The 10,877-nt window shown below is 51.6% G+C and overlaps 1 protein-coding gene and 1 non-coding gene across 2 annotated transcripts; one reads left to right on the top strand and one right to left on the bottom strand.

Moving 5' to 3' along the window:
* Positions 1-609: 609 nt before the first annotated feature.
* Positions 610-739, bottom strand: LOC136131651 (small nucleolar RNA SNORA33). Its single transcript, XR_010656384.1, has one exon. It is a non-coding gene; the product is annotated as a small nucleolar RNA SNORA33 (small nucleolar RNA).
* A 6,368-nt stretch (positions 740-7,107) lies between these two features.
* Positions 7,108-10,573, top strand: MCHR1 (melanin concentrating hormone receptor 1). The gene is made up of 2 exons (XM_065887558.1): positions 7,108-7,522; positions 8,715-10,573. Exons 1-2 carry the CDS (start codon positions 7,246-7,248, stop codon positions 9,692-9,694), a joined length of 1,257 nt encoding a protein of 418 aa, XP_065743630.1. The 5' UTR covers positions 7,108-7,245; the 3' UTR covers positions 9,695-10,573.
* The last annotated feature ends 304 nt before the right edge of the window (positions 10,574-10,877 follow it).

Raw genomic sequence — 10,877 nt, 5'->3', positions numbered from 1 at the left:
TTTGAGGAGACTTGCTGTCCAACACGAATTCCTAATATTTGATAGAGGCAAAAAAAATCAGATTCTCTCTTGAATAGCACGAGGGCTGGGTGCCCACAGAGAAGGCAAGTGACCTACCTTGATCTGTTCTCCCAAAGATGTTGCAAAGCTGCCCCAGGTCTCCACGTGGCCTGATGTGTTGAAATCTCTGGGGCTCAGAGTGGTGGTGGTGTTTTAGTTTTTCCATGTTTATTAAGAAAATATATTTAACTGAACACGCCTCGGAGCTGCAGTTTATAAGAATATGACATATATTAGGCTTTTGAGATCTTATAAAAAGCGCTTGACTCAATTACTATATGTGATACCATTCTTAAACTGTTTAATGTATTTTTATTGTATTGTATTTATTTTTTGAGGAACAAGAGCCCAGTTTTTTTATTTGATCATTTCTTGCATTTGAAGTACTCCTCAGTGACATCCTTGGCCTGAGACTCTTTCCATAATCCTAAAAAAAAATATGCAATTTTACTAATATTTGGCAACTCCACTAAGTTGTTAGCACTAGTTATAGCAAAGCTTTAAAAAATTAGCACATGTCTTATGAAAATGCTTCCCATCATTAAAATGTCTTCTAGCCATTTTCAGGGGCCTTAATGACTTCAATGTTTTTAAGGCCTGTAACATGGCTTTCCTCTTGCCAGCATTTTCTAAATTTCTGCAAAAACACATTCGGGTAAGCAGATTCATTGACTGGGTTTGTTTAACATATTTTAAAATTGTGGTAAAATATACATAACAGAAAATTGACTTTGGGACTTCCCTGGCAGGCCAGTGGTTAAGACCTCCACGCTCCCACTGCAGGGGCATGGGTTCGATCCCTGGTTAGGGAACTAAGATCTCACATGCCTTACAGCACAGCCAAAAACAAAAAAAAACAAAGAATACCCCAGAAAATTGACTTCAACCATTTTTAAGCATACGGTTCAGTGATATTTTCATTCCTACTGTTGTGCAACCATCTCCACCATCTAGAAATTTTTCATCTTCCCAAACTGAAACTTGTACCCATTAAACACTAACTCCCCATCGCCCGCCCCTCCCAGCCCCTGGAAACCACCATTCTTCTTCTGTCTCTATGAATTTGACTCCTCCCGGGACCTCACAAAAGTGGAGTCATACTATGTTTTGTTTGTTTGTTTTGTTTTGCTTTGGTCTGGCAGTTTTCACTTAGAATAATGTCTTCTAAGTTCCACCCTCTTGTAGCACATGGCAGAATTTCATGCAAGTGTTTTTAGGTTTTTGCTGCTTTCCCACTCTTCCTTGGGATTTCCATGAATCTTAGGATGAATCCCTACTCATGAAGGTGATCTCGTTTGTCTTTCTCTCAATCAGAGGGAGGCTGTGGCCTCTGCGTTGCCTCACAGCTGAGGGGCGTCCACTGCCTGCCCACAGGCGTGACGGCCATTGCTTCCAGGCTGCCCAGGAAGCACTGGGGCTGAGTGGAGCCCTGGGGTCAGGGATCTCGGCCAGTATTGCTGTGCTCCCCTCCTCTCTGCCCATCTCTGTGCCAGGGGCTTTCACTTAGATCCCTCTACTAGCCGTTCATTCACGCAAGATTTACTGAATGTCTAACGTGTACCCGGCATAGGGCAAGGCCCGGGAGATACCGTAAGGTAAGACAGACATGGTCTCTGCCTCCCTGGAAGTTATAATCTAGTGAGGGAAAGGCATTCAATCATCAACTATACAATAAATAAATGTCTGGTTACAACTGTGATGACTGCTGTGAAGAAAAAGTACAGGGCACAGTGCAAATGTCCAAAGGCAGGGTGCCAGGTTGGAGCAGGGGACCTGGGGTGTACCCAGAATCCACTGACTGACATGGCAGCTGTGCCTGATGCTAGAATAAAAGCCACAGTCCCTGCATGCAAGGCATGCCAGACCTAACAGGGGAGACTGGGGGGACTAGGCTCCCCTTGGTTTTGCACGTCCCGCACCCCTCTGCTCCCTGCTCCTTTGGGGAATTGTTGTTCCCTCTTCCAGCTGTGTGTCTCCAGGGGCTCCTCTTTTGGGGTAGGGATGTCGGGTAAGCTTTACTTTGGAGGGAAGATCGTGACATGTGCAGGACACTGGACCCCAAATCTTTACTGAGATGTCAGGCCTTTGTATTTTCATGGCATTTGAAGTGTTCAAAGTCTGAGAATCGAAGAGCCATCGAAAGAGATAATGAAGTCCCGAGGCAAGATGGGAACGGTGCGCTGTTGACCCTCACAAAAAAACGGCAGGGTTTCTGGTCTTTTCTGCTTCTTGCGATACAGTAAAAGGCGTTCGCTAGATCAATAACTGCATACCAGGTGTCAGGGACTGTATTTATTTTCCCCAACGACAATACCACATCTGAAATAGCAGCTGCAATTGGAGTCACCACATAATTATGTTTACAGTAACCCACTGGCATTCCCTGACACCCATCTGCCTTCTCCACTGGCCAAACTGAGAGTCAAGTGGGAATGTGATAAAATCACCACCTTGCATCTTTAAAGGCCTTGATGATACCATTAATCTCTTCAATCCCCCAGGGGGTGCGATATTGCTTTTGGCTTATCACTTTTGTAGAGAGGGCTTTCCATTTGGCTTCTCTCCTCATCAAATCCCTTACTCTGCCAATCCAAGAGCCAATACAGTAGTTCTGCCAATGGCTGGGCTATCTATTCCAGCTATAGAAGTAGGGGCAGGGAAACAAATAGCTTTGGAGGTCCCCGGGGACTATTGTTAAGGCATTCCAGTCAAACTCCATTTATTACTTGATCCACCTTAATTCCCACTCTGACCAGGAGAGCCAAGTGGCTACAGTCAGAGCTCTGCTTATCAGACCTGAAGGTTTTTTCAGATATAGGAACTGAGCGAAGGGCTGCTCATATATTTTGGTTTTAGAGACTCCATGATCAATTAGCCACATCAGCCTCTGCAGGGCAGTCATCTGGGTAACTCCACTGGCCCCGCCTATTATAATAGCCATGCTCACTTTCCTCTGGGAAGTGCTGCTACCTGGTTTCTCCCACCCCAGGGTCTACACATCCCCGCGGAAATAAGAAAGCCCACTTCAACTGCTGCTTTTCCCACCAGCAGCTCCCACCAAGGACTGTTTAGAGGAGCTGCTACTGCCCCTCCCAAAGAACTTCTCAAGGCCGTGGTTTTCTGGGGGATCAACCCTGGGTACCAAAAGCTATCATGTCCGTTACATTCTGTTAGGGGGTTGACTTTACTCTGAAAGCAATTGGGAACCACTAAAGTGTTTTCAACAATGTAGGGTGATGAAATTTCTATCTTTTTTTTTTTTTTGGTTGCACCGTGCGGCATGTAGGATCTTAGTTCCCTGACCAGGGATCAAACTCTGGCCCCAGCAGTGAAAGCACCGAGTCCTAACCACTGGACCACCAGGGAATTCCCCTGAAATTTCTATCTTAACAAGAATACTCCTGCTGTTTGGTAGGGAGTATAATGTAAGGGGCAAGGCAGAAGTGAGGGGAGCAAGTGAGAATCTGATGCAGTGACCCCAGTAAGACTTCAAAACATGCAGATGACAGCCAAGTCCTGAAAAGTACAGGGCAGGTGGATATCACCACGGGGGCAGTCAGGGAGATACACCAAACCCTTGGGGTACCCTGGGTAGGGCATGGTGAGTGGGGGCACATGGATAGGAGGGAAAGGGTTTATTGCTGTACGTAGGCCTGATCTTCCTCGTGATTGTGCTGGGCAGAGCTGAGTAGGTCAAGAGCCAGATGGCTTGGAGGAGAGTAGCTCAAAAGTTCTGTTCTCAGGAGGAGTTGGTGAGCAGTGTGGGCTTGTCCACCACTACAAGGGACCAGATGCTGTACCTCAGGGGATCCCAGAGAAGCCATATGAAATGTGTCTCAGGAAAAGGGGAAAATGGGAAAAGCATCTTTCTGTGGCTCCCACCCCCCCATTGGCCAACGGTTCACCCTAAGGAGTGAACTCTCCCCGTACTTCCAGGTTGCTCTGGCGTGGGCATTCTGTGGGGTCCTATATTCTAAGTCACGACAGCAACAGAGACAGTTGGGACAGAGGGTAAAAAGCACATGGTGCCGGCCTAGGGCAAAGCACCATCTGGTCATACCTGCACCTGAACTTGATACACCTGTACCTTTACCTGAACTTGGTCAGGGACCGTGCTGAGCAGGGTCATTGCAGCAATGGATGGAATATAAACTAGGTGTAGCCAAGAGGATTTGAAGAGGTGCACATGGGCATCCAGGAGGGATGCTCAGCCCTAAAACGGTCACTGGCAAGGAGAGTGAGAGATGGTTTAAGTTAGTCATTTGTAGTGAAAAGGGTGCTGAGGATTCTACCTGAATGCCTCCTCAGAGAGGACGTCCTTAATGCTCCTCTTTAAAGGACCCCAGTCACTCCCATCATCCCATTCGTTCCCTACCACACAAGTCATCTGCCACTGTGGACTGACTGTTCAGCCCCTCCACCAATCCCACACCTAACATGCAAAGGCCAGAAATCTAAAACTTACCCTTCCCAGATTCCCTTGCTGCTCAGTCATGGGTTAAATTTCTCCAGTCAGGCAGTCACTTTGCTAGTGCAGGGGTGGCATAGTTCAGGAGCCGTGCTTTTATAAACACCTAAATCCCTTCGTGATTAAGTTACCTGGACTCGTCTGGATCTAGGCGTTGAGCAGGATACTTTGTTTACTTATTGGCTTGCTTGTTATTATCTGTCTCTCACCACTCTGTCGTTGAAGCTCCTTGATACCAGGCACTTGTTTGTTTTTTTTCACTGTACCGACAGAGCCTAGCACAGTGCCTGGTATATGGCAGAGGCTCAAGAATGATTTGCTGGATGAAAGGATGGATGGATGGGTGGGTGGATGGATGGAGGTGGGAAGACTATGGCGGGTGGAAGAGGAGGAAATAGTGGGCTGTGAGGCTCATTTTCCCAACCTGTAAACTCTGAAGTGCCCCAGGGCCGAGTCCTCACAACTCTTTTCCAGTCACCCTCACCCTCTAGGTGAGCTCATCCAGTGTCATCAATTTCACTTCATAGCTCCAGGCATGACCTCTCCTCGGAATTTCTGGCTCACATCCAACACTACCCAACATTTTTGCTCAGATGTTAACAGATGTCTCAAATGTAACGTCTCCAAACAGAACTCTTCATTTTTCCTCCAAATCTTCTCCTCCCAACAGACTTCCCTATCTCTATTCTGCCAGTCGTTTGGGCCAAAAACCTAGGAGTCATCCCTGATGCCTCTTCATCTCATACATTTCTGGTCTAATCGGCAGCAAATCCTCTGGGCTCTACATAATGTACAGAAACCCAACATTTCTCCCCACCTCCACCTCCCCGGTCTAAGATACCATCCTATTTCACTTGGATTATTGCAATAGTCTTCTATATTGGATGCTTCTGGTCACCCTTGTCACATCTCCCTCGGCTACCTCTGACTTTGACTCCAGCTGCAGCAGACAGGTGTGTGTGTGAGCTCAGCTGATCTTGTGCTGATGTGTCTTGCCTCCGGCATGCACATTGGGTCTGTTCGCTTTTCACCCAGGACGTCAGCGCTCTCAGAGCCCTCTTGGCTCGAGCACAAGATTCACCTTGTGCCGACAGCCTCTCGCCTCAAGTGTGAGCTGCGCATCAAAAGTCATTCTGTGCCACATCTGATGCCGTAGGAGCCTGCTCCTCCCAGGCACCCAGGAGCGCAGAGTTAACACCCCAGTGGCAACACTCAACCAGTGGGGGTCGAGGCAACTGGCAAAATGTTCCTGCCCCCCATCCTTCAGGCAGATGGTTCTGGGAAACAGTCTGTGCACTTTTCAAGGACCCTGGTAAACGCAAGCTCCCATTGCCCGCAGCAGCAAAGTTGATGATGCACCTTCTGTTGGCTTTGTCTTCTTTCCTGTCTTGTCGTCCCCACTCCCTCACGGCTGCTTCTTGGTTCAGCTCTCAGAAGAGCCACGTGCACATAAGTCCTTTTCTCAGGACAAGGGCTAAGGCCTGACAGAATCTGCCATTCCGCTAGTTCCTCCTGCTACTCTCCCCTTTGCTTTACTATAGCCACAGTTCGCCAAAGACACCCAGCACACTCCTGCCTCAGGGCCTTTGCACTGGCTATTTCTGCTGCCTGGAATGCTCTTCCTCTAGATATTTCCAAGCACGCTTCTTTACTTCCTTCAGGACTCTTCCCGAGAGACCTTCGTATGTAAAGTAGTAACCTCTCCCCCTCCCCCAGTATTCCCTGGCCCCCTCACCCTGCTTTAAGTTTTTTATAGCACTGATCACCAATATCATAAATTGTCTTTTTTTCGGGGGGGGTATATTTTCTGCCTGCTCCCCCACCCCCAACTTAAAAGTAATCATCACGAGAACAGGGACTCAAGGGCTTTATTGTTTTTTTCACTGCAGAACCTAGAACAGTGCTTGGCAAGTAGTAAGTGCTCAATAAATATTTGTTGGATGAAGCAAATAAATAAATACATAAGACTTAAGAAGTATGTATGGATCAGACTGTGGTTACCTTGAACCCCCGGCTCCTGAGTCCGGCAGCGGGTCTGGTGGTGGCTCCGGGCTCTGAGGGACACTAGAGGCTGGCAGCAGGATGCCCACGCCGAGAATTCACTCAGTGCTTTGCCCTCTCAGTCTGTTCTTGGTGATCTCTTTGGGGGTCTTTGTTCTGAAATTTGTCTCAAGAAGTTCCAGGTAAAACCTCAAGGACCTAAGAGCACCTCTCTAAGCCTGGTCCATGCTGATCCTGGGCAGAAGGGAGTTTGTCCCCTTCTGGTCCCCGAGACCCTGGCCATCACCAACATGGGGTGACATGAACCGCCTCTGAGTGCCTGCAAGGGCTCAGCAGCCAACAGCTCCTCCGCTTCTGAAGGCTGGAATCCATCGGGGCGCTGGGAAGGGGCCGAGGGTGGCCTTCCCTTTCCAAGCTCTGCGCCCAGCCACCCCCGGGCCCCGGCCCGGTGGCCCAGGCACCGGTCCCTGGGGTGAGGGGCTGGCCGGGCTCCTTGCTTTTGCAGAGTCTTGTAGCCTCACGTGAGAGAAGCATCAACCCCTGTGGCACAGGAGACACAGCCCAAGTGCCAGAGGGAAGGAAGCCCCGTCTCTGATGGGGATGCCTGAGCCCGGCTCCGGCCGCTGGGCTCTGCAGGCAGTCGGAAGCTGGAGCTGCTGCGGCGCAGGACCGAAGAGGTTAACGCGCATCTGCCTCCGAATGTTAATGTCTAGGTGATGTCAGTGGGAGCCGGGGAAGGAGTGAGGGGAGAGCGTGGGCAGCGGAGGCAGCGGAGGCTGCCGGGCTGCCTAGGAAGACCCCCCTCCAGACGGCGGGGCTCCGGGGGCCGGGGCTCGGGACGCAGCGGTCGGCGCGGGAGGCTGCCGCAGCCTGCGTGGGCCGACGGGCGAGCGGGCGCCGGCGCCGGCGGGATGGACCTGGAAGTCTCGCTGCTGCCCACCGGCCCCAATGCCAGCAACACCTCGGATGGCCCGGATAACCTCACCACGGCCGGTGAGACGTGTTGGAGGGGAGTCCTCCCTCCTCTGCGCCGGGGGTGGGAAATGGGAAGATTTCACCTCTGGGCCAAACTGCTGGCGAAACTTTATTACAGTTCTTGGGGATAAGATGTGCAGTATGCTTTGCCCGGAGGGGCAGGGGAAAAGGGGATGAGAATGAAACGGCAGGGGCAGAGAAGAGGGCAAAGGCACCCTCGGAAGTGGCCAGCCGCGAGGGAGGCAGGAGAGAGCTGCCCAGGAGTTCCAAAGATGCTTTGCAGAAAATATTCCAGGCTAGAAAAGCGAGCAAGAGAAGCTGGAGGGTGGTATGTAGGGAGATAGCTGGAGGCTCACTCATTCACCGATCCCGTTGGCTTTTCGCTCGAACTACGTGTTATGGGGTCTGAAACATCCTTACTGCCTCCTTGGAGAGGCGTGGGAAGGGATAACTCACAGAGATGCGAGGACATTTCCAGCGCTAAGATGCCCTGGAATTCTAGCTTTGAAGGATAAGAGGAGGAAGAAAAAAGAGGAAAGGTTTGCATAGAGAAAATTCTCGGGTAGCTGGGCTGCAACACACAGCTTCGGTCTCTGGTCACTCAGGAAGCCTGGGAAGCCCAGACTCAGAAGATAGGGACCAAGGAAATCCTGGACAGGAACCCAGGAGAGGGGAGGGCTGTGGGTCTGATGGGCAAAAGCCTCCAGGAGACAGTCACCCACAGAGATGCCCAGGAATCAGTACACAGCTTTCAACCAGCCACTCCTGAAATGATCAGGACTGCAAATAGGAAAGGAGAAAACACATGCACGCACCCACACATGCACACAGTTTCATGTCCTGCTGGCTGTTTTGATGTTGTTTCCTGGTGAAGCCCAGAGGCCCACAGAACAATTCTCTGCAGGCCGCTGTGGTTCTTGACTCTGTGACTTCTGAGAAAATGCAGGAGGCAAAGGACCGGTCCTTCAACAAACAGGTGGTGTGGGAGACTCTGATGGGATTGACCAGGGAACCGGTGCAGGAGGGCACGGGGGGCAGGATTAGCAGCAGTGTGGGCAGGGAGTATGGTAGGGAGGATTCTGAGCTGAAATGGCAGGAGGATGAATGGGGGGCAGGCTCACGGCTGGAGGCTGAGCACGCCAGTAGGAGGTCAGCCCTCAGAGAGCGGAGTCCATGTCAAATGGTCGACACTCGCTCCTTCTGTCCCCAGGGCTGCCGCCTCGCACAGGGAGCGTCTCTTACACCAACATCATCATGCCTTCGGTGTTCGGTGCCATCTGCCTCCTGGGCATCGTTGGGAACTCCGTGGTCATCTTCGCGGTGGTGAAGAAATCCAAGCTGCCCTGGTTCAGCAACGTCCCCGACATCTTCATCATCAACCTCTCGGTGGTGGACCTCCTCTTTCTCCTGGGCATGCCCTTCATGATCCACCAGCTCATGGGCAATGGTGTCTGGCACTTTGGAGAGACCATGTGCACCCTCATCACGGCCATGGATGCCAACAGTCAGTTCACCAGCACCTACATCCTGACAGCCATGGCCATTGACCGCTACCTGGCCACCGTCCACCCCATCTCCTCCACCAAGTTCCGGAAGCCCTCTGTGGCCACCCTGGTGATCTGCCTCCTGTGGGCCCTGTCCTTCATCAGCATCACCCCCGTGTGGCTCTACGCTAGGCTTATCCCCTTCCCAGGAGGCACCGTGGGCTGTGGCATCCGCCTGCCCAACCCAGACACTGACCTCTACTGGTTCACCCTGTACCAGTTCTTCCTGGCCTTTGCCCTGCCCTTCGTGGTCATCACGGCCGCGTATGTGAGGATCCTGCAGCGCATGACATCCTCCGTGGCCCCCGCCTCTCAACGCAGCATCCGGCTGCGGACAAAGAGGGTGACCCGCACGGCCATCGCTATCTGCCTGGTTTTCTTTGTGTGCTGGGCACCCTACTACGTGCTTCAGCTGACCCAGCTGTCCATCAGCCGCCCGACGCTCACCTTTGTCTACCTGTACAACGCGGCCATCAGCTTGGGCTATGCCAACAGCTGCCTCAACCCCTTTGTGTACATCGTGCTCTGTGAGACGTTCCGAAAACGCTTGGTCCTATCGGTGAAGCCTGCGGCCCAGGGGCAGCTTCGAGCCATCAGCAACGCCCAGACGGCTGATGAAGAGAGGACAGAAAGCAAGGGCACCTGACACTTCCCCTGCCACCCTGGGCACTTCTACGTCAGGGCACCACGGCAGACCATGGGGGAAGATGCTGAGAGAAACCGAAGACCGCTCTGGGAGGATGCAGGGAGGCTGGGTGGTTACAACTAAAAACATTCAACAGGGCCCACAGATTGCTCAACGGAGCCAGGTTTGGAGGCTTCAAGCATCAGAAATCTCCTTCGGAGAACAAGATGGACCTTTGGGTTGAACAGAAACTGAGCAAGAAGATTGGTTTAAAGGTTCAGCTGAGCCCTACATCTGCTAGCTCCCAAATGTCTTTTTCCAGAGAGAAGACGTAGAAGCCTTCTTGCCGGGTTTATTTAAAATCAGGCAGGGCCAGGGCGTGAGCAGGGGTATGGGCACAGGCCCCTGGGGAAATGGGAAAGGTGGTGCGGCCTCACTGCCTCTTCCTGTCTCTCATTGGTATGATGGAGGGCAACCTTTCTCCCAAGCTGGAGGATGATGAAAAATAAAGCGTGTGGTCTCTCCATGTTCCAGCATCCTGTGTCAATTTCCCTTTATCTCTAGGCGATGCATGTTTATTTGGGGGGTGGGAGTGGGGTCTGAGCCCACGGAGGTAAAAGCCCAATTTTCTAGGAGATCCACTTATTGGGAATGACAAGGCTACCCGGGATGGGTGTGGGTGAGGGCCTTGAAATTAAGAGAAAGGGAGAGGGTCAAGGGGGGCAGTTGTGGGGTCATTCTCTTCGGGGGGCACATTTGTCAGTCACCAGATCCAGAGTGAGCGCCCATCAGGGTCCTGCACATGCAGGGGTCATTCTGAGGCCCGGTGTGTTTGGCATCATTTTTTTGCTCTAGCCCTTTCTCTCCAAAATAAAAACGAATAAAGGAAAATCTCCACCCGTATCTCTCTGGACGCTCCTGTATAATTGCTCCGGCTCGGGGGTGGGCGTAGCGGTGGAGGCGGGCAGCCAAAAAGGGAAAGAGAGGTCGTTTGGCCGTGGAATCTAGACCTTGATTCAGGCTGCATTTTAGGAAGCAAGAAGCAGGGGATCTGCTTGTCTAAACCCATAGGGAGGATTACTGTGAATTCATCAGATTGAAATTCCGCTGCCAGTCTTGTTCTCGGGACTCAACTTCCCGTCTTCTGCTCAAAAGCACTTGGTTGTTAGCAGTGCTGGCCCCTCAGGCCAGAGTCTCACCCGCC

Source organism: Phocoena phocoena, chromosome 11 (assembly GCF_963924675.1).
Source record: "Phocoena phocoena chromosome 11, mPhoPho1.1, whole genome shotgun sequence".
Taxonomy (NCBI): Eukaryota; Metazoa; Chordata; class Mammalia; order Artiodactyla; family Phocoenidae; genus Phocoena; species Phocoena phocoena.
The sequence above is the reverse complement of the archived record's forward strand: the minus strand, read 5'-3'. Positions and strand labels throughout refer to the sequence as shown.

Excerpts from the sequence above, each read along its gene's own strand:
- MCHR1 (XM_065887558.1), top strand. The coding sequence starts at position 7,246 with ATGTCAGTGGGAGCCGGGGAAGGAGTGAGGGGAGAGCGTGGGCAGCGG. Across the intron at positions 7,523-8,714 it reads GGATAACCTCACCACGGCCG|GGCTGCCGCCTCGCACAGGG; the intron begins GTGAGACGTGTT and ends TTCTGTCCCCAG.